The sequence below is a fragment of the Nomia melanderi genome, chromosome 7 (genome assembly GCF_051020985.1).
Source record: "Nomia melanderi isolate GNS246 chromosome 7, iyNomMela1, whole genome shotgun sequence".
Taxonomy (NCBI): domain Eukaryota; kingdom Metazoa; phylum Arthropoda; class Insecta; order Hymenoptera; family Halictidae; genus Nomia; species Nomia melanderi.
Window position 1 is genome coordinate 6,419,461 of NC_135005.1, and position 23,293 is coordinate 6,442,753.

The 23,293-nt window shown below is 36.6% G+C and overlaps 3 protein-coding genes across 5 annotated transcripts in view; 2 read left to right on the forward strand and 1 right to left on the reverse strand.

Moving 5' to 3' along the window:
• The window catches only part of LOC116424376 (carboxyl-terminal PDZ ligand of neuronal nitric oxide synthase protein), a 46,433-nt gene extending 27,816 nt beyond the window's left edge, over nt 1-18,617 (reverse strand). Inside the window, exons 1-2 of one of the 2 annotated variants that reach the window (XM_076369472.1) lie at nt 17,562-18,617; nt 8,150-8,297 (exon numbers count right to left, since the gene is read on the reverse strand). In XM_076369472.1, the coding sequence (XP_076225587.1) occupies nt 8,150-8,257 (108 nt within the window). In that variant the 5' untranslated portion in view covers nt 8,258-8,297; nt 17,562-18,617. The remainder of the gene's footprint in view (nt 1-8,149; nt 8,298-17,561) is intronic. The other variant, XM_031970679.2, reaches the window with a different exon arrangement.
• Nucleotides 18,618-19,157: 540 nt separating this feature from the next.
• On the forward strand, nt 19,158-21,991 carry Mvd (mevalonate diphosphate decarboxylase). 2 transcript variants are annotated; one of them, XM_031970688.2, is made up of 10 exons: nt 19,158-19,308; nt 19,838-19,908; nt 19,994-20,061; nt 20,130-20,176; nt 20,245-20,396; nt 20,479-20,646; nt 20,713-21,006; nt 21,080-21,241; nt 21,320-21,502; nt 21,847-21,991. In XM_031970688.2, exons 1-9 carry the CDS (start codon nt 19,257-19,259, stop codon nt 21,467-21,469), a joined length of 1,164 nt encoding a protein of 387 aa, XP_031826548.1. In that variant the 5' UTR covers nt 19,158-19,256; the 3' UTR covers nt 21,470-21,502; nt 21,847-21,991. The 2 variants fall into 2 exon arrangements, with proteins under 2 accessions (XP_031826548.1, XP_031826549.1); XM_031970689.2 differs by lacking the exon at nt 19,158-19,308 and adding an exon at nt 19,609-19,770.
• On the forward strand, nt 21,903-23,225 carry LOC116424379 (acyl-coenzyme A thioesterase 13). The gene is made up of 3 exons (XM_031970690.2): nt 21,903-22,054; nt 22,190-22,374; nt 22,441-23,225. The coding sequence occupies exons 1-3, from the start codon at nt 21,974-21,976 to the stop codon at nt 22,595-22,597; spliced, it is 423 nt and encodes a 140-aa protein (XP_031826550.1). The 5' UTR covers nt 21,903-21,973; the 3' UTR covers nt 22,598-23,225.
• The last annotated feature ends 68 nt before the right edge of the window (nt 23,226-23,293 follow it).

A 23,293-nucleotide genomic window follows, 5' to 3' on the forward strand; every position in this document is an offset into this window, starting at 1 on the left:
GCTTATCACTATTTGTAATTTGCATCACAGTATGTAACAATAATTTTTCTATATTTTCAACAGTCAGATTGTCTCGTTTATCTGATCAAATTAATTTTTACACTGAAAATGTCCCTTCTACATTTCAGAATCTGATAGGGACACATTTATACTTTTTCCTATATGGTACTTTTATTTCGTTTGTACCATTTATCGAAGATATTTTACGCCCCGGCACTTAGAACTTTCAACAATATTTTTTATGTCAAACGATATTAATCACATACGGTTACTTTTTACTTTATATTGATCAGAAAAAATTGAACTTTTTGAGAAAATTATAGTTTCAGTTTTAAAATTACTTCCAAACAATACAATGATAAATAAATTTTTATTTTATCTATTCCGGCTTAAAATAATAACTTTAATCTTCTGAGAAACGTATAATCAGTTCCTTTAAAATTCTGCTTAAAAAGCACAAGTTTAAAAATGCAAATCATAGTAAAATTAATGCGGCAGTATCTCTTTATATATTATAGTAACACTGGGATGCGACATTTCGCACGTATGCAAATGAATCGGGTTGTGTGTCACATCAGTCAGTTCTGTCGTGGTCGTAACTCGATGTGACCGACTCGAAAGATCTGGATCAGTACCATGTTACCGGTACAATCCCGTGGGAAGGGAGACATGGTTGTCCTGTGCCCATCAAGGCCGTAATTGTCACGGAGATCTTACTTCTTTGTAATCCGTCCGCGCTCCTCTCTTGAGGGCAGGGTGTTGAGAAGTTAATAGGGGAACGCTGATGCCGGTGATGATCATCCTCTGATCCATAGATGAGGGAGCATCGTAACTTGGCACTGTGGTTCTGACTGGTCTGATCGCGGTTTACTTTGCGTCACCCTGATTTTGCCTTTTTTTAATCAAAGACTTCTTCTCTAATTTATCTCATGATCGAATTAAGGACTTCTTCCTCGATTCACTCCCTTTGCTTCTTGGCCCAATAATTGCTCAGCATACTGCGACCAATGTATAGTTTGTCTTATAAGGCTAAACTAAGTTAGAATTTAGCTTGTACCCCCTCATTTTGTTCTTGTTGAATCAGAGACTTCTTCTCTAATTCGTCTCATACTCGAATCAACGACTTCTTCCTTGATTAACTCCCTTTACTGCGATGATTGTATAATTTAAGGTATCCGTTAAGAAACCTAAGTTAGACTTAAGTCTGCGAAAGAAGACGTCGATCGTCCGCTGTGGGACATTTCATTTCAGACGTAAGAAAGAAAATAGCCACTGTGGGAGTATTATAAGAATAAGTGTGATAAAAAAAAATGTGTTAGTAATAAGATTTAGAATTAGAAAAGGAGGTCGATGGAATTCAATTTCTATCCACCTCTCTGGTTTTCCACTAGCAGCAACCTCCACGTGGTGAGACCTGGGCAACTAACACTATCCTGAGTAGAATATTTTCTGTGAAGGATTATGTTAGGTTAATTGACTGTCATAATTTTGTAATTTAAATGTGAAATGTGCAATCATCGATAGGTAAGTATTCAGACAATATTTACGTTTTTCGTGGATGATGGAAAGAGTTGTTTAACTTGTGTACTTTTTAGTACGTTCATTATTCCGGTGCATAATTAAAATAAACGGGAAATTGCTAACTTTTCGAGCTCGAAGGCGAGGATAATTGTTAGATAGTATATTCACGTTGCGAAGTATGCATTTTACAGATTAGTAATTAAAAATTCTATGGAAAATAATGTTCAAAATTTATATGGAACAACAGCTCTGGTTTTTCCAGATAAAATGAATTGTTCGGAAAACGATAAGAACTTCAACGATTATATTATACAAGAAAATTGCATACATTTTTTATTTATTTATTCGTATTCATTTGTACAGACATAAGCAAAACCATTATATCCAAGTTCAAAATAATACCTAAAAATGTGTTATACATTTTAATCCTCAATTCTTAACAATTTTGTTAGAAATATTATAGTTTAAATAAAAATGTATATTGAACTTCAATTTTATTTGTCAAAATTTCAATTATTAAAATAAAAACTATTGGTATATATAATTTATCAAAGAATTTTCTACAACTGCATAATTAGTCAAAATAATTTCTCATATAAATTTTATAGATGTACTTTATATAGTATTTATAAAAATATTTACGATTGTGAATAAATAAAAACTGCATTGTTATGAAGTTCTATCGAAGAAATGAGTAAGTTTCCTTTCACTCTTAGCGTAAAAGAGCTCGAATTCGTTAACGACTCGCCATCCACCATTCATTAGGTGCAACGCAAGTCTTCCGCGTTCCCCACTAAAGATCAACACATTGTCTCATTGCCACAGAAACGAAGTTAGACTATCGCGAAAGGGATTCGATTCTAATTTCGTTACAGTAACTGGCAAAGTGGAAAGATTAGCTTCAATAAATGCTAAATCGACAATAAGATCTTAATTTTTTATAACTTCTTGGGCTGTCTTAATATATACTACATTTGGTCATTCAAAGATTTCACAATCTGGAAATAAATGAGCCTTGACTTTGTACAAAATTAATGCAACAAATATACACGATATGCAACAAATATGGATTATACAAAACATACGTTGTATGCAAATTACGCAAAATAAAAAATATATTCTTGGAATCACCTAATCAAGACATAAATTCCTATCCAGGTCCCATTAGTTTATTTATATTCTATAAAATAGTATGGATTGGCATAAACATCCGCAGTCTAGTAATTATTAATTAAAATTTCATTCAGTCGTTGATTACCAACAACCGAAGATTGTAAAAAATAATGTATTATCGAATCAACTGTTACATTTAAATCATCATCGGTAACTTGTAATAGGTTTCTATTTTGTCCAACTCCGACCGAAAGGTCCAGAAGAGTAAAACCGGACGATCGAGTTTCCGTAGGTGATTCGCGATCGATAATAAAGCCTCGTCGCGCACAAAGTTTGAACAGGACGCGCGGGAATCGTGTTGAAGCTTCTCCATCAGGTTGGTTCTCGCATGAAACTATTATAATACACACGTTACGCGCGTGCGCGCGATCAGGTGTATAAGTATGTACTTACGTCCACGAAAGAAATAGTTGTTTCACTTATGGCTCGTGAAAAGTTCGTCTCGAGTTCCGGCGCGACCTTTTACCGCTAATCAAATATTTACTATTACACGTCTAATTTTCTTTTATTTTATTATTCCTTTCTTTTATTTTATTATTTTGTTTTTTTTCTTATTATCTTTTTCTTATTGTGGTTTCGAAAAGAGCGTAAATTCCTCGGAGTATGCATAAAAGTCACGCAGCAAAGAAATTTATGTATCCTCGAATTTTCTGTTGTTTTCTCTCTCTAATTTTCATATGGATTCGAAAAAGAGGAGATCGTTGATTGTGAATTGTTCGGAAGCTGCGAAACGAAATTTCGGTTCGCATTGCGAGTACAAAAATACATAGGGACACGTATGGTTTCCGGGCACACTTGAACCGCTCGAAAGAAAAGCGACGTCGACGCGTAGCCGCTGCCAAGAGAATTATACTAGCTAAAATTATTGTGACTTCGGTAGGCTGAAAAATTTCGAACGCGAACTGGAACAGGGGTTCAGTTGCATTGAATTCAATTCTTCACGGAATTACCGAGAAAACTGATATCTCACGATTTGACAAAGCATCCGGTTTTCTGCTACTCAAATTCCAAATATTCTTTCAAGTACAAAGACTATAATTTATTTATTTTCTTTCAAAACATTCAGATCAAAGCATTATCATACTTCCGTAAACCGTAAGACGTGTCTTCTCAATTATCTTAATTCAGAAGAAATTTGTATAACCAAAGATTCAATTTTCATTAATATTTCCGTAGATCGTAAAAAAAATAATTATTCAAAGTTTCACCGGCAGCTCAATTAAAAAAAGAAAGTATTGATTCACTTCTGACCTCGTCGCTTCACTTGCCAGTGCAATTAACCGAGACGTATTAGCTGAAATAATTAGTCAACGCTTCGGTGCTTTAATGTCAAGTGAAATCGAATGAGAAGTATAAATGTATGTGAGAATAATCCTCTAGGAAGACGCGGAAGAGCGCGGTCAGAAGACCTAGAAGCGTCTCCGGTGAATAGGCGAGCGCGACCGCCGTTTGCTCGCGAAGTGACCGCTTTACGAGCTTAGACGGCGTCAGGCACAAAAGCTTTAACCTTTCCGAGAAACGAGCACCGTTGAAATAAACACGTGCAACGATGACGCCACGGCGCGCCGGCTTCGAACGAAAATATCCCGGCTCCCGTTGTCGCCATCGTTGCGTCGTCACGCGTTCATCGATTGTACTGCCACTGTTCCTCCTAACTTCTCAGTGACGTACAGGTTGATTAAATTAAATAGAGGACCACTGATATGAGTCGCCCAGAAGCCAATGGGGTTATGTCCAGAAAACGAAAATTGAGAAAATTAATGTAATGGCTTCTGAAGTTATTATACAACATATTCAAAAGTTATAAAAGGAAGGGCTTTCTGACCTAGGAAAAACGAAGAAACGCGTAAATCCCTTAATAACTACGAAGAATATTATTTATTCCATTAAAATGTACAAAAGTCAGAAAATATCAAAACATTGTCTTAGCCGCATTGGCTTCTGCGCGATTCATATGAGTAAAAAGATATTAGTGATTTCCAAGGAAATTTAATGAAATTGAGGTTATCGAGTTCAAAATAAATATTTAATGATCCGAAAGACAAAATTGTCGATGCTGATGTACAGGGTGATTCAAAGTTAGAGGTCCATTTCTATTGTTATATTAATCCAGATTTCAATTGGGAAAGTACTTAGAAAACCAAACAGATATCCCGGAAGATTGTACCTGTCTTGTTGCACCATTGTGCACTTGTACATTTACAAGGTGATTCAAAGAATTGGCAAAGGTAAATGAATTATTTCGATAGAAATTTGTTTGGATGAAAATCGCTAAGGTCAATGTAAGTTTCTAATGTTTTATGAGTCAGAAGTGTTGATAATTATGTACAGGGTGATTCAAACATCCTGAATCGGTCAATAACAAGAAACAATTTGTCTAGGAATTCGTACGACAAACGGTACCAGGGAAACCGTTTCAAAAGGCTACTTGTTTGGTCGCGACATTAAAACCAACGCTTCTAATAGTAAAAACGGGACTATCTCGTCTCGATTCCGTGAACCACCTTCTATCAATACACGAACGCTTTCAAGCAAACGTATCAACCGCTTCCGCGCTGCGCGGTGATACACATTTCCGATTCCCAGAAACGTTCGCGATTTTATGCGGCCATTCGGTGAGCCCGAATTGTGCAATAAATTGCAGCGAAACGTTTCACGAAAGTGGACCCAACAAGTTTAACCGGACAATAAATAACGTCGCTGAAAAAAACATTCAGAAACCACGCACACCTACGAAACCGAACGCGATTGTTGCGTCCGAGTTAGTTCAAATGTAACCTTACTGTTCAATGGTTTTCCATCGGTGCCTGGCAGAGTATCAAGGAAAATCATCGGAATAATTAACGATCTTAGCCTTGATGAACCCAACGCGAATCCCGCTGAACGTTTGATGAATAACCAAACGTCGAACCTACGATCCCCTTTGTTTTCTGTACTACCATCCTCGAATGTAAACCGAAGGTTTCTTTAAACGCCGACATTATAATTAGCATTCTCTTTTCAGGTTTCATCGTATCACGAAATGAGTTCTTGATAAATCAGAGTGACTAACCTCATCTGCTTTCAAATTTTAGATCAAACGTTGACTAGATTTTTATGGATGTAATTTTATCAAATTTTCTTACTGTAACGTTTTCAGGAATTAATCTTTCGAACTTAAGAATTTTTGCATTCATAGTCATCATTTGATTGAGTGCAGTGAAATTATATATATCGATACTCAATATTATTAAATTTTATGTAATGTAGTAACATATGAAATATTGAAATAAAATAGTTCTGTCTCTTAGTTCTCGTATTATTTCTCTCTTAATTGTAAGTATCAGTATTTCATCAGAAATCGATGAATACTTACAGTGAAAGCATTTTCGAGTGCACAGGGTTAATCGCTTTGGCAAATGAATGACTCGAATAATTGTACCGAGTTTGTAACGCCATCATTGTTGTTGCTTGGGAAGGGGTCTTTCGCAAATTACGTTCCTCCGACACCGGTTGATCAGGCTTTAGAAACAGTAACACGTTTTCCCAGAAGAGAGACATGAAACGGAAGATTGTTCGCGCGTGTCCAGGCCCAGGTCTTTGTTTTCTTGAGAGGCAACAGTCGCACTTGGATTCGTCGGATTACCTTTCGAGGCAAAAATTAGTAAACCGGTGAGTAACCGCGGAATTTCATTCAGGATCGCGGACAAAACGATCAAGGAGAGATATGAATGCAAAAGCAAAGGAGAGGGCGTACAACCAGGGTTTGTCACCTGATTAAACACAATATTAAGAAAGTACCATTTTCTTTTTTAATTGAGAAAAAACATTAAGTCAAGGAAAATTGTTTCCTCAAGATTAACCTTTTATCTCATAATTTTAATAACTTTATTTTTAATAATTTTCTAGTAGCTTTTTCACTCTGACGAAGATTATTCAGATTTTCTTAAATGGAACGATGTGTTATCGTTACTCAAGTATTCTTGATAACGAAAAGACAAATTCCTCACTGTGTCGTATGTTGACCTTCATATGACCTTTAGATGACCTGCACGATATCGTGTTACTTCACCGAAATTGATGACGGACACACGTTTTAACCTTTAATATTAGTGATATTATATTTACATTTAGGTTGAATGAAATGGGTTTGGAGGTCGTTCAAAGGTCAACATGTTTACATAAATTAGTTTGTCCTTTTATTGGCGACGACATTATACTAACGAAAATATATTGTTTCTAAATGTAATATTAATAGTTCTTCTCGTCATAGTATTGGATCTTTGGAAGTCAATGCTTCTTCCTTGTCAATTTTGTAGTATCTAAACAAAAATATTTTAGATTCTAATCTTATGTGACTCGCTCTATCTGAATGAATGACGAAAAGATACACTCAAATAAAAAGAACAAGATACTCGTCACAGACTAACCCCAAAACTATCTTACACAGGGTATCATATCATTATGTCATCAAATGCCACTATTCAAAACTATGTAGTGTACAGAACTCATACAGTCTAATGTGTTCTACCTAACATAATGTAAAAGACATTTAATAAATACTAAAATAACCTTAACACGTCCCGTGCCGCGTGAAGCGTCTGCGCCCCACGCTGAAATTTCTGTTCAAGCCATTTGGTATTCTCATTGAAAAACGAAAAACTTTTTAAATATTTATTGTAGAGTCAAGTATAGGTATCTTAATACCATGTGTACTGCGTTTATTTAATTTTATTTAATTGTAAAAGTGTGGGTCGTATACGCTCCACACGGCTTGAACGGGAAATCTTAAGAAAACGGTACGGCACGAAACGTGTTAATGACATCAAAACTGTAATACACACTTCAAAATAATTCCACTCGACAGAAAAATACAACTTTACCTTGCAAACGTTGCGCATAATCGTCGCAAACACATGAAGTTGAAAACATACATGTCAGCCCACTATTAAACCCTAATTAAACAGAAACTATCCTCTAATAGGATAGTCACAAATAAGAGTACTTATGTATTATACCGACTACCTTTGTTTTTAAGAAATAAAATATTTATAATAATAGTAATAATAATGAGAATAATAAAAGAGTATTAATACATTATAATATTAAATAAATATTAATCCAGACGTAACCTAAATGACCGACCAGCGCGACCTTCAGTTACGAAACAGAAGTGATCCATATAATACGTATGTACCTATATAAATAAGATCTCTTTCATTCTCATTTATCTTTTTCAATCATAATAAATTTGTTTCCTCAAAAATCAGCCCATTATGTAAATAGTTAAAATAGAAATGATTTCGTTATTAGACTCGCCAAAGCGCGACATTAACGAGGTAACGATGTGCATCTCGCCGGTACGGTGATCGACCGAGTGATTCGAAAAGGAAAGCGAAACATAACCTTCCCCGTATCATCATCGTGGCTGATTACCTTCCTATGGGAGAGCCATCGAGCGTTTAGGGCGGATTACCTTGGCGTGGAAGACAATCCCACGGTGGAACGCCTCCTCGCTGTGCAGCGGTATCCTCGTGTCGTACTCGTCATTGTGTACGAGATTGTATTGCTTCTTAGAGGGCATGCTTGGCCCAGCTTCATCCGATTGTGCTCGTCCAGTCTCGCTGAAACATTAGACGGTGCATTAGCGTAAATCCCTCGTAAAACTTTCAGCCAAAACAAACGGAACACCTATGGCGCGTCGATGGCAGGAAAACACCTGACAGGAATGCGCTGCGATTTTTTGTTGTATCATTTCACTGCAGTATGAAATATATATATATATATATATATTGAAATGGTACTCCAATTTCAAATATAGATATTCAAATAATATTATAATTTAAAACCTACAGATTTTGAAATGATACAATTTTTTTATTTGATTATATAGAATGCAATTTGGTTATATTATTGTAATGATACTGGACTTTCAAATATAGATATTCAAATGATATTGTAATTTCAAATATAAATATGGAAACGATATTATAATTTCAAATACAGATATTCAAATGACACTACAATTTCAAATATACATATTCAAATGGTACAACAAAAATTCGCAACGTTGACAAAAAATCGTTCGCCCACATCAAATTTAATACGTCAGAGTAGAAGGAGGCACGCTTCTTGCCACATGCATTTTCAACTGCAATTTTCACACAACAGTTAATCAATACGAAGGATCTCTCATCTTTCTGTACCGACCGGGTGGCAACTTTCCATCAACGCACGCTATGCGACAGCCTAACTCCCCCCTCACACTGTTCTTGCGTTTTACCACCCCGTCCGACCATACGACGTCTAAAATTAAGTTTCGGAACCCCATCGTTCTCGCTAGGTGTTCCCCCATTGTTCCCACGCCCCGTAGCCGTTCGACGTTTTGAGTGTTGTAAAAAAGGAGAGCTAATTTCCAGAGGTTGTTGCTCGCGCGGCAGGCACACCGCCGTACGCTTCACCTATTTCCGTCGATCGCCACCTCCGTAACGATCCTTTGTTCACAAGTGATTTTAATTAGATAAGGAATCGTCCGATGATTGGAAATTATCATGGTTTTCTTCTTTGAAACATGATCCGTAGAAAAATTGTATTCGTAAACCACAAATCCTTGATCGACTGAAGACAAAGTTGAAAAACTGGAGAATAAATATTACAGCATCCAGAACATCCGATGGAAACTTCTTAAATCCTACATAAAATGGAAATTCCACTACATGACAAAACGGTCATTTTTCAAAGATTGAAAAAAGGGTATCAAGAATCTCTTAGTCCTCTAACCAGTGCTCAACCAAACTGAAAAGCTACCACCTGCTTCCATCCCCATCTTAGCATCGCTCGTAATCCAACTCAGTTCAAAACGAGAAGATCCAGATTTCTTGTTACCAGTACTTAGGCCAGCGACTGGTACACGCTTTTCACAGGTCAAGCTGTTCAGTATCAAGCGGCGGCTGAATCCTCGCTGCCCGCTGAGCGTATAATCTCGCGGTATCTTCTCCAGCGTTATCGTTGCGCGCCCGTTCTCTGGAAGTAGTACCGATCCCTATTTAAGGTCGGGACGGAGAACCAGCGACGAAGGCTGGAATCCGCGGGCAGCGATCGACGGCGAACACGTGCTCTCTTTGCAAGTGGTACCGGCGCGTTCAAGGTCGGTTGCGACCTATACGGGCTCGGCACAACGTTGCTGACGCACGGCCTGACGTTTTCTGATCCACCGTAGCCCCCGAAGGTGCACACAACGGAACAAAAAGGCTGGCCAAGCCGAAGATAGCATCGAGGCCGAGAATAAGTACCGATTTCCTGTGGACGTTCGATGCAACGCTCCCTCCGTACCCTCCACTACCTTTCATCGGAGACGGGTCTCATTCATGGGAATCAGCCGCGAGGTGGCTGCGTCAGGCTACCTCGATCGCGTTCCAATAATCCTCGTTGCGTTTATTAGGATTCCCTGGCGGAGAGATGTTCTTGGGAGATGAAATCGAGGGGGTAAGGTTTGGAGATTGTCTTGGGGGGGGCTAGTTCTTAACATTACCGAACACTTAACTGATTTTTGAAATTTTCTTTATAGAAACTATAAGATTTTAGTTGACTTACGTTTTAGTGTAAGTATTATTGAATCAGCTTCTTTAGTAATTTGTCAAAGAAGTATCTGCACCTTTTCAGTAATTAGAAAAGAAGGAATCAGGAATAGGTCTTTTTGAACCACATTGTAATTCTGGTGTTAACTGTTACAGACGTTTAATCTTTCACTGCCTTAGGCCGAAGTTTTCTTTTCTTCTCGTGCTTTCGTACTTTTTATGATTGCGCAAGTGTAACAAATTACCATTCGCTTTTTATGTTTGTCCTTGATGTTTCTCTTAATTCCTTCTATTGCATATATCAATGTATAGAATAGATTGATATATAGATTAGATATATTTCTATGGATTTCAGTGGAATTTAATTCGATCCTAGAGTTAATGCTTCCTTTAACCTTCTATTGTTTCGGTTTAACTTCCTATTGTTCTCTGAAACACTGATTATTTCATTGTTTCCGAAAAAATGATGCGATTAAAGGAGCGTAACATCGATGAGAACATTGCAAATAAAGTTGATGTTGATTTCTTCTTTCCACTTGTACTGTCTTCTGTCGCTCTGTTTAAAGGTTTCAATCGATTAGGTTTCTCCTTTCTTTTCTCCGTTCGACAAAGACAGTCTTCAATGCTGGACAACCGGAGGAAGAAGAAAAGCGCCTTGAACCGAAGAACGGAATCTTCTTTTGTCAGACTTACACCGACTAGTATCCCAACCTGTCTACGATCGACAGGTTCTTCTCCACCCAGCAAGAAATACCGGGTGATGGGTATGAAACTACGAAATCACCGATGGACTCACCATCCGCTCGAGCTTTTTTGCGTTATACACCAGCTTGATCGTAACGAGCCTATAAAGACCATTAAACCAACGATTTCATTTGAACATACGTTTTTCTTGTTGCATATCGAACAGCACAATTTAAGCCAAGATAAACGTCCATTCTTTGGGATTATAAGCGGCGGTAGCGGCGGCCATCTTTGTCTTCACGAAGTGGAAAACGGATGATAGTTTCAATATGAATTCAATTTCGAATATTGCACAATTTTTATAGTAAATATAGTATTATAAATTGTATACATTTTCATTATATTGAAGTTAATGTTGAAAATGATAAATTCCATTAAATTTAATATCTAAAATTAAGAAACTTCTGTCATTCCATCAGCAAACCATTATTCAAATAACCGAGCTATCCTTTCGCCTGAATCCACCAAGATCGAGTAACTTACATACGATCATCAGGAACCGAATTTTAAATATCGAACGATGACCACCATGGATACCAAGAAACCACGACGTTGTAGGGTTTGACGAGTGGCGTAGGATATGGAAGAGGGGCCGAATCAAGAAACAAAAGACCGTGAGGGGGATGAAAGGCCCAGCAGGGTGAAGGAGTCTCACGTGTCGCTCGTACAGCCCTCGCAAAGATGTTATCGCGATGGTTAATTTCATTACTCCGCGCGTGAAACGAAATTACGCTCGGTCCTCGCGACGCCTCATCAGTCAATTACGTCGGCTGGGCACGTGCGATGGAATTGAAGCGACTGCGACGAGTACGACGGCGAAAAATAAACGAAAAGCAAAAGTAATACGTTCCTCGAGCGGCCGCGTCGGGAATCTTAACGACTCGCGGCCCGTTTCGGAAATATCATCGATCGGGTAAACGAGTCGCGCGGGTTTCAACCTTTGCCGAACGGGCACGGGTCCATTTTGTAGGCGCCGTAACGATAAACGTCGGTAATAACAATAAAAGGTGAACTCGTTTGAGAGAACGACAACACATAAGTCATTTACAAGTACGAGAACACGAAAGGGATTCGATATGCTGGAATCCGGAGAATAATGGAACTCGAATTCGAGTTCTAGTGTCCTTCGCTAGGTTTAACGAAAGCTAGATTCGTGCACGGGATGGTGATTCGGTGCGCAGTGTACAACTAAATATAGACGAAGAAGCGTGTCGTTTTAAGATACTTAGGGACTGGTCTGCAGGGTTATTGAAAATTAATACCGAGGCCTGGACGATCACTTCGAGGTCAGTTCCAAGGACGTCTGTTCTATTTAAAGTAGAACTTGCCCCGTAATCGGCAAAAAAATTGATAGATAACGAGTTTATAAATAAACCAAGGTCGCGGGATTTCATTTAAAATAGAGTCCACCTTGCAAGATCGTAAAGGGATACCGAATAAAGAACGTCATCGGAGCGATCAGCAGGTTCTTATGGTGCGCGGCGGGGCGAGAGCGCGTTAAGATCAAGGTTAAGGTCAACAACCTTGAAGATTCAATCTTCGGAGCGGAGTCTCGTTCCGCGAAATGGAATTTCGTTTGCGGGCTTCCGAATTGATTACGCGTGCACTGCGTCGACGAGCTTCTTCTTTTTCGAGCACACGTGGTGTATGAATAGGAACCGGAAGAGTCGGTGACGCGACGGAAAAGAGGCAAGACCGGTGGGGTCATGGGTTGGAGGAGGGAAAGAAAGGTATAGCAAGGTCTGGCAACCTTATACTGGCACGGATTCGATTCCAGAACTAGTATTCATGCGACTCGGTTCGTTGGGTCCGTTCGTAAACGAATTCGTGGGCCGCCTTAAGGTGAGCTCACACTTGTTGCTATATTGTTTGAAGCCTATATGAAAAATGATTCCTTTAATTCGAATTTTGTTGAGTGTGAAAGTGTTCCTATATTGTAATGAGTATTTGTTATAAATTCATTTATATGGTTTTATTATCCTAAAATGAACGATAATGACTTTGAACGAACAAAATATTTGAATCAGACTATACTCTAAACAAGGGAACTTAATGTTTGTTTAATCTCTGAACGAATTCAATGTTGTACGTATTTAAACAAATTTAGACTCATCTTAATCCACTCAGGCAACTCTGGTACCCTAAAGTGAACAATTCAAATGGGAATAGTAACTCTGAAGAGGCAGAATATATAAACCTAATTATACCCTAAGTTGGCAAGCTAAGTTTTGATTAATCTGTGAAACTTTGAATAATTTATTAACCTGCATCTCGCAAACACTGAACGAGATTCATGTTCCCCATGTTGTAAGAAGCCTGGAACCAGCTTAAAGCCGTCCAGGCGATTTTGTTTCACGCGACAGCTGCCACCTTATCTACGTATCTTTCCTGTGGTCATTTATTGGCCGCAGGGCCGGGATTTACGTTTATTATTGCCGTCGGACTGGATTCGCGACTCATGAAAGAGCTAATTGATGATGCCATTTTATTACATTAAATACAATGCCCAGGCGGTAAACGATGCAGAAACGACGAACGCATAGGAAGTTAATCTTTTGATCCTCTACCGGTGAGGTCACTCGGAACACACTGCTCCCTTCATCGATTTATGTTGCAGACATTTTTTAATATTTTCTTTACTTAACACAATCAAGTATAATTATATAAATTATTATCAAATGTATAAATTCTGCTTCATTATATATTATAAAAAATTAATATCTACGTCAATGAAAATTTCTTTCTCGTAGGGTGCCTTTTACGAGTAAATATAAATTTTAATAAAATTCTGATTAAATATTTTTGATGCATAGGATCAACATATCAATTTAGGTGATAACTTAAAATTTACCAAAGTTCTCATTCCTTTTTACTTTAAAATTACCTTTTATTTCTGAAACAAGGTCATTTCCGACGCAAGTCACGAGTTCTTTGTCAGAGAATACCTTTTTTTTCTATGAACTCTCAATGACTCGAACAAATATAATGACGCTCGTAAATCTCGCTTTCCCAAAGACAGTTCCACGAAAAGTGGAAAAAAAGAGAAGGTAAACAGCACTGATTCGTCTATCATCGGGAGATAAGAATCGTTGGAATAGGAAGAAGTTTTATTACATCCGTTTTAACGGTACGGAATCACTGTGAGACCGGCGATGCGAGGAAAAAGGTCCGGCAAACAGTTTCCGACAGTTATCCGCGAATAGAAAGTCATATTTCGCGGAAGAAAACGTGACTAAGCCGTCCCCTAAAAAGCATTGACCGAGCTTTATCGATACCAGCCGCACAAACGTTTCTATTCGGCCATTTGTCTTGCTCCCATCCGCTGCTGTTCAGGAAGTCTGAATTAATCTGCGGTGTGAACATAATTTACATTCAATAATCTCACCGTTTCATTCGTGAAACATTTGTTGCCATCCATAAATAAATTCCGGAAAATTTCGTGATAAACACGGAAATGATTCTTCATTATTCATCCTCTTAATAAGGTGATAATTAAAAGAAAAATATAGAGGAAATATATCCATATATACAAATTTCAAAAGTGTTTTAACGTTAGAATTCGCGAACGCAGCACAAATGTATTTAATGAACTGAAATTTAAGTGAAGGAAATCCAAGCTTATCTGTTCCACAACATTATTACATGCATTGACTGCCGTGTCTGCCACCGCTGGGCAGCACAGCATCCTCAGATCACAGTTAATTTTTACTTTTCAATGTTCTTCATTTTTCCATTATATTAATATTTAATATTTTCTTGAATTTGTATGTTCGATTTAAAAAGTTCAAAAATTTCAGGTATGAAACACTGAAACTCAAATTCCTCTAGAGAATCGTTAGATCAAATTATTTTTGCTGTCCTATAGCCCACACTCAGTATTTAAACATTATAAAATATATACACTGCGTACAATATATAACAATACAGTAATACAAACAAGTAATTATACACACTGTACCACTATTATATTCTTCGTATAATACAAAAATCGCTCAGCAGCGTAACGCGGTAATGAGACCTTAACACGTTCGCTACCAGCGATTGCGTCAGTAGCGATCCTCTCGATTATAATGTTTTATTAAATTCAATAAATCTTCTAAACAAACTATTGAAACAAATAAAGCTAAAACGAGTCATTGAATCCCTAAATGTAATTTCGCAGCTTATAACTTTAACTAACTGTATCTATAGGATTAATTTAATTTTCTTTATATAAAATATAGGATAGACGCCGTCACAAATATGTGATACTGGTAGCGAACGTGTTAAGGTACTTTCAGGTTGTGGAAGGTTCAAGGACGGAAAATGTCATATTAAGGTAGTTCGAAAAAGCTAATTGTTAAGGAGACAGTCTTGCGGCCGCATCTTATGTGCGCAGAGTTCAAGTACCGCCGGAGGATGCATCTTTGTACGGGCACACCTGAATCAAGCGGCGTTCACAAGAGCGCGCGCGGACCGCGAACAAAGACGCACGGACGTGCCTGCGAAGCGGCACGACCGCGACCAGCTATCGCGGCAACGGCTATAGAACGACGAACGCGCGGCGCATACTCATTCCCGACGTGCGCCCGATCTGTTTTGTAATGCAACATCCATCGTGAATAGAATCCGTGGAGGAAACGTGCTTTAAACGCGATCTCTCGTATAATCCCCAGTCTTTTTTCTGATGCGGCCAATCGGATTCAATACGTTTCGAATTAGATTTTCAAGATGGTGGACAAATGGTAGACGAGAGCGGGGGCGTCTTTCTAGTCGGCGGGTGTGCATCGACATCCTGTCAGCCTGATCTTAATGAAAATTGTATTACACGAGGAATCAGAACCCTCTTTTCATGGGAGAGTATTCACTTATACTTGTTTCTATGCACTTATACTCATATATTGTGTAATTTCAGATTTATTTTAATGTTGAATCATAAATTGTACTTTAATAATCACAAATTTGTAATTTCTCTTTTAAAGAAAAAAAAAAACGGATACAAATCAGAGATTCTATTCTTTTCTACGTGTACAGTTCTTGAAAGTTCTAATTTTGATAAAGGAGTTAAATTTTTAAGTTTGACAGTTATGTGGTACTAAATGTAAAGTCTATGCTAGGATTTTTAAGTAAACAGTATGAACATTTGAACGTGTTTGAATGATCTTTAAAGTGAATGAACACGTCATAATTTTGCGAGCACAACGTGCCGCCAAAGATTCTCAACAGGCTAAACTAATCTATAACCAAGAATATTTTCATTTTCAGGATATCGTTGCAACGAAAGTTTCTCTTGGTTCACAGTGAACAGCGTCATTAACTCTACAGAATATTCCGTGAATAATCTATAAAATAGAAACGGTATACCTTCTCTAAAATCATTTTGTTCGTGGAATTCATAAATTTGGCGCAAATATTTTATGGTTCAATGGTGAACGGTTGGTGTTTATAAACATGGCCGCTCACGATCCGTCGAGCAGACCCATCGGAAACTGAGTCAAAGTGAAGGACCTCGTTTAGCCGCCCCACGTGCTGTCGAACGCGGTTTTACGGGCTGTGAGCATGTATCTCGCTACTTTCGCATTAAACGTTAATTTCAGTGAGAAATATATGCGTCAGGTTCTCGCGATTCACGGCGCACTGTACTCAGTCTACGGTTTGCAGAGGAACACGATGATCGAGAACAAAACCAACGGAAAGGAAACAACACGGAACAGCGACTCGTGCGTGGAAAACGAGCGGGAAATATTTTCCCGGTGGGACGAAGTCTACCGCCGACTATGTAATGCAAAAGTATAAGCTCTCTAACGCCGGTTTAAATTATTCAAGAAAAACGATCTGTCTGTTCGTAATAAAACCAGTATCTCCGACGCTTACAAAAAATAGATGAAATTTAGTTTGAAAGAAACTACGATCGACACGTATTATGCTGACCAAGATTTTGAAATCAATGAATACGAGCGAACGAATCGGTGACGTATCTAACCTTAAACTAATTGATTCAATCTATCACTACTCTACATTGCAATGTTACCCTCGCTTTTCTATATTTTACTTGTCAACTTATACCGCGATTAAAGATATCGTCTTACTTCGTTTTTCCCGTCACACTGAAAAATAAAACAATATACAGCTAACGAGCTCCATAGAAATTAACACGCAGCGTGGTACAAGTCGTCCCGAAATAGGCGATGCAACTTGGAGGGAAGTATTCCCTTCATGAAAGGAAGTTGAAAATATAAGTGGGAAGTTCGCTTCGCCGAGCTTTTATTTTCGAGAAATATCATTTGAGAAAATCGAATCCGAGGCAGGAGCTTAATCACATTTATAACCGCAACTTCTACAACACTGGAATTACCACATTTTCTTTTTTAATAGAACGTGCTTGTATTTTATAAAAAGATTAGAAAGGGTATTACTATGTTAATTAAAAAAAAAAAACAATTCTGAAATACGAAAGTAAAGAAGCAGTAAACAGTAACTGTTTGTACACAATCCAATATAAAAAAGTGAATGTTTTATGTCGATTTTTACTCCTGATGTGCATTTAAAAAACTAACATAAATATATAACAAGAATAAAAGATCTCACCTGCTAGCCGATTGGACGATCGACGCCGAACGGTCCTCATTAACCGGTCCGATTCGTGGTCCTGGCAATAGCGACCGAGCCGCGGTCCTTGCCCGAAAATCGGCTCTCTTTGTGAACGCAGCTTAACGGTGGAAGGCAGGCCAGTCAGCCAGGAGAAATATGCACACATTCAGGTTCCGCCGTTGGTGAAGGACCAACCACACTGACGCCCCATAGCGCGATCCTATACACTCTCTACACACAGTAACCGCCGACTCCCCTCTCTTTCTCTTTCTCTTTCTTTCTCGCTCGCGCGCTCTCTCTCTCTCTCTCTCTCTTTCTCTCTCTCTCTCTCTCTCTCTATCCCTTCTTGGAAACAGATGACAGAGTGACTCGGTCACCGTAACCTACCAGACGTCCCACGGGAGGCACCTTTACGTCGCCAGATTATTCGACGGTACCCGACCACTTGATCTTCACGGACATACGTGTGACCGGCTCCATCGGTCTCTTCTTTCTCGTTTTCCTTCCCTCTCTTTCTATTTACTTCACGTCTCCTTTGGTCCTCTTTCTTTTCGCGGGTCAGTTCTATTCGCGAGAACAAGGAGATCTAGTCGTGCGACACCCGCGCACGTTTAATCCAACTCGGAGAAAGGGAACGTATATGTACGAGTCCTGCGATGCAAGCACGCGCGAGATAATAAGGAAGGGATGCGGCCACTAGGCTCTACAAATCGCGCCACTAACTTCGTGCATCGTCTTTTAATAACGTCGAACGAACGCGACACCATGAGCACACCATGTTCCCTTAACTCTGTTCCACACAGATCCTTTCCGTCTGTTCCTTTACGGTTCCGGAGGCTCGCGGACGCTACCGCACAACACCAACATTATTTTCTTCACCGTTCTTTTGCGTGCGTCGTTCCTGCCGTGCGACCGCGAGGAAGGAGCGCGCGCTTCAGAGAAGCACCGTGCACGCCATGCACGACCGTGGTACGTACAGCCCTCCGGGGACCGTGCAAATCACCCCCTCCGTCAACAGAACCGGCATCACACTGAAAATCCGCTGGTATGTGTGAATCCATCCAGCACTGAGCGGGAATGCGTTCATCCAAACAGCGACACCTACCAGAAACACGGTCAACTCTATCACTGTATCTGTCGATAAAAATGAAAATTTCTATTGATTTCAATTATACATGAACAATATAACTGATTGGTTGGTGTTCGGTCAACTGTCGTGGCCTGCTCGACAGAGTTTATATTCTGGCGATCTTAGTAGATAACTCAGTGGAGGGAAATTTAAACTTTAATTATATTTAAATGTGATTTGAGGTTGAAATATATTACAGTTTCTTGTAATATGCTGTAATTACTCTACAGGAGTAGAAACAATATATTAAAAAGATCCTTTTTTTATAATTGTTAAGAGTAACAAAAATTATTAGAAAAATATTGATAAAAAATGAAGAAGTTTATACATCATAGTAAACTTGAAACGTAATGCATGAGTAGCACATAGGTGTAACGTGTGTTAAACTTCCAAAAGTGGAAATTTTGAATGTTATTTAAGAAGTAAATTAAGTAGATTTTCTTTAAGAGGGTGACAATCTAGTCAACGAGTAGTTAATGCTGTTTTCAATATAAATGCTGCGCGCCACTTAGAAAAACGTTCTTCAACGGTATACACGTAAGAGTTAAGTGGAACTTTTAATCATGAGTACCGTTACTTGTGTTGCACCTGTTAATATTGCTGTTGTAAAATATTGTAAGTACTATTTTCTTAGTTTTTCTTAATATTTGCAACGTAGTTATAAACTTTATTTGTTGTAATCTTTTAATGAGTTGAAGCGTATTTTTAAGAAGCATTTATATAAATAAGTTTGTTGTACATCCGTTGATTTGAACTGAAACGTCATCAAATGAAGATACAAGAATTTTAGTTTATATTCTGTATATTTAGTCAGAAGAATTAATGCATATAATAATTATTATAATTATAATACATTTTTCGAATGCGCGCCACATTAGAGTTTGAAATTTCAATTCGAATAAATGCGACATTTCTCAGTAGAACGGATACCATTGTGAACTTTGAAGTTTTAGAACAAAAACGTGTTTTCTTATCACGACAACTCTATGTTCCGAATAAAATACATTTAAAAGTATTATAAGCAAGTTTATGTGCGCGCTGTCTCGTACCGTTTTACATTTAAATAGATATTTTTAGGTATCATTCAAATAAGCTCACGAATGAAAGAATGTATATATTAAAATTTACAATTCCTTATTTGCAGGGGGCAAAAGAGATGAAACATTAATATTACCAGCAAATGATTCTATAAGTGCCACTTTAGATACAGATCAAGTATGGATATAACTGTATATAATATAACTATTTTAAAATATATTGAATATGATCAAAATTTATTCATATTTAATACTACTTTTAGTTATGTGCAAAAACTACTGTCATGGCTAGTCCACGTTTCAAAGAGGATTGTATCTGGCTGAATGGAAAGTAGGTTTTAATAATATCACTTATAAGTATTTGGTATGCTACATTATTTTAATTTCATAATTTTGTAGGGAAGAAGATATCAGAAGCCCCAGATTGCAAAACTGTTTAACAGAAAGTAATTAACTATTAATATATTAAAGTTTTTAAAATTTTCTCAGATAAGAACACAGCATACTGTTTCAGTTAGAAAACGTGCAGGACCTTCTAATAAATTAGGACAATGGAAAGTTCATATTTCTTCAGAGAATAATTTTCCAACTGCAGCTGGTTTAGCTTCTAGTGCAGCTGGTTATGCTTGTCTTGTAGCAGCTTTAGCTAAGTTGTATGAAGTTGAGGTATTATAAATAAAGTATAAATTTGTATACTATATGATACATAATACTGATTATCTCTTTATTTGGATGTAATATATTCTAGGGTGATATTAGCTCAATTGCTCGTGTTGGTTCTGGATCAGCATGTCGTAGTGTTCTAGGAGGTTTTGTGAGATGGCACATGGGATCTGATCCAAATGGAACAGATAGTATAGCAAAGCAAATTGCACCTGCCTCTTATTGGCCAGAAATGAGGATCATAATATTAGTTGTATGTAGTATATTAAAATGTTATTTGAAATTTTATATTAGTTATATTTGAATATTTTTTTTATAGCTAAATGATGCACAGAAAAAAGTTTCTAGTGCAATTGGAATGAAAAGAAGTATGGAGACATCAGAACTATTGAAATATAGGGTAAAACACATTGTACCAATAGTAGCAGATAAAATGCAACAGGCAATAATTAAAAAGGATTTTAAAACTTTTGCTGAACTTTCAATGAAAGATTCTAATCAAATGCATGCGACAGCTTTAGATACATATCCACCATGCATCTATATGAATGATATTTCACATGCTGTTGTTGATTTGATTCATTCTTACAATAATGCTGTTAATGAAATAAAGGTAATAATGACAATGATACGGTTTTCTTCAAGAAATTTATAAACTACACATGTTAAAATTTGTTTTATTTTAGGTTGCATATACGTATGATGCAGGACCAAATACTACTTTATATCTTTTAGAAAAAGATGTACCAACAGTTATGGGTGTAATAGATCATTTCTTTCCACCACTGCAAGATAACTTAGTTGAATATAAAAAAGGATTGCCAATTGAAACAGTTAAACCCTCACAAGTAAAATTTTCAGTTTCTATACATTTCATACAATAAAATAATTATACCTATAAATTATTATTTCCTAATATGTTTCAGAATTTATTAAATAAGATGAACATTCAGCAGCATGCACCAGGATGTTTTAAATATATTATTTATACACAAGTTGGGGATGGACCTAAATATCTTAAGGATCCCAAAGATCATTTGTTAAATAACCAAGGATTACCTGTTAAACATGTTTAAATTTCTCATATTAGGAATTTTAATACGTATAATGTAATATATATATAATTTATAATTATTTATAAAATATTTTTAATTAAAAGTAAGAATGGAAAAAGTTGAAAAATAAAATTATTTATTAAAAGAAAATAGAGTTGTTTATATTATTATTTATTGTTTACTTACAATTAATTTATTTGATAGAAACTAGTGGTAATATTTCCATAAATAGAAGTAAAATGTATTTGATCATAATATTTCAATTCTTTACAATTTAGATTTTATATGAAGATATTTTATTAAAAATTATTAAAATTGTTGCATAGAAGTTCTTATAAATTCATAAACTGATAGTGAAAATTCCCTAATGTGCTAATTTATGTACATGTTTTATATAGGTTACGTTCGGTATCAAGACTGGTAACTCTATAATGTGACGGATAATATTAGCAAGTAAAATAGGAATATAAAGAGCACAATTCCGCTAGTATTTATTGAACGGAAAAATTTAGAACAGTTGCGACTATGACACGCGGCACAGAACTTGTTAAAACAATTTTTGATAAAATAAGGGAATCACCTCATTTTAATCGATGTCTAAGACAGGTATAATTTTAATAGATTCTATTTTTTTGTTGAATGTAGTTTTATATTAATTATTATTATGTGAATGTTGAAAAATGTTGTATTTCTTATTCTAAATTAAATTTTATATAACATGTCCTTTATTTCTTTAAAAAGCTTCAGGTAGTCTCAGCAGGAGATGGTAACTGTAAAGTAAAATTTGTTGTATCTGAAGAACATTTAAATGAGGCTGGTACAATGCATGGAGGTTTTACAAGCACGGTTGTTGATTGTATTTCTACTTATGCTTTGATGACTTACAAAGATAGTCCACCAGGAGTCTCAGTAGATCTGAATGTTACGTATGTAATTTTTTCTGTTTTTGGGAAAGTAATAAAAAAATGTGTCTAATAAGAGTTTGTATATAGGTTCATGAAACCTGCACTTCCTGGTGAAATGGTAACAGTTGATGCTAGAACTATACGTGCAGGAAAACGATTAGCTTTTCTTGCAGTGGATCTTACGAAGAATGATGGAAAGGATATTATCGCTCATGGGCGACACACAAAATTTATTGGTTTTTGAAATACACAAGAAATGTAGAAGTATGTAATATATACCGCTAGGAATTGGTGCTTAAAATATTTTAGATTTTGGGTGATAGTATATGTAACATCTAAATATTCTGAAGCAGTTTATAATGTATATGCATTTTATATAAAGTTATTGAAATGTATACAATTTATGTTTTAATGCATTATTATGTTCTCTAGTCAATAATAAATGAACACATTATGACTAAAAACATTTCTTTTACTATATAAAATATATATTATAAATGATTATAATACATTCTACAATGTTTGATGGCACAGAATTATGAGAAATGCAATTGCTGGTGACATAAAAATGAATAACGTCAAAACTGTACATATTAAGTAACATATAGATTACAAATTTCCGGAAAAAAGAAATTCAATATTCATTGCTAAGTATAGAATACATTAAGCAATTATTTCTTATAATAGCAACTATTTTGTGTAAGGTAGAGAGTTGCATAATGATATGTTTGTATAAACGAGATGTTGTTAAGCTAATGCCTAAATACTTGTCATCACTACTGAAATGCAGTGAAATATTATTATATTATTATATTAATATTATTGTATAAAAAACAATTAAAAAGAAATAGATATAGAAAGTTACATTCTTATTCTGTTCTTTCTATAATATAGAATTTAAATCACGTATTGAAGGTGCGTGTCACAATTACATTATTCA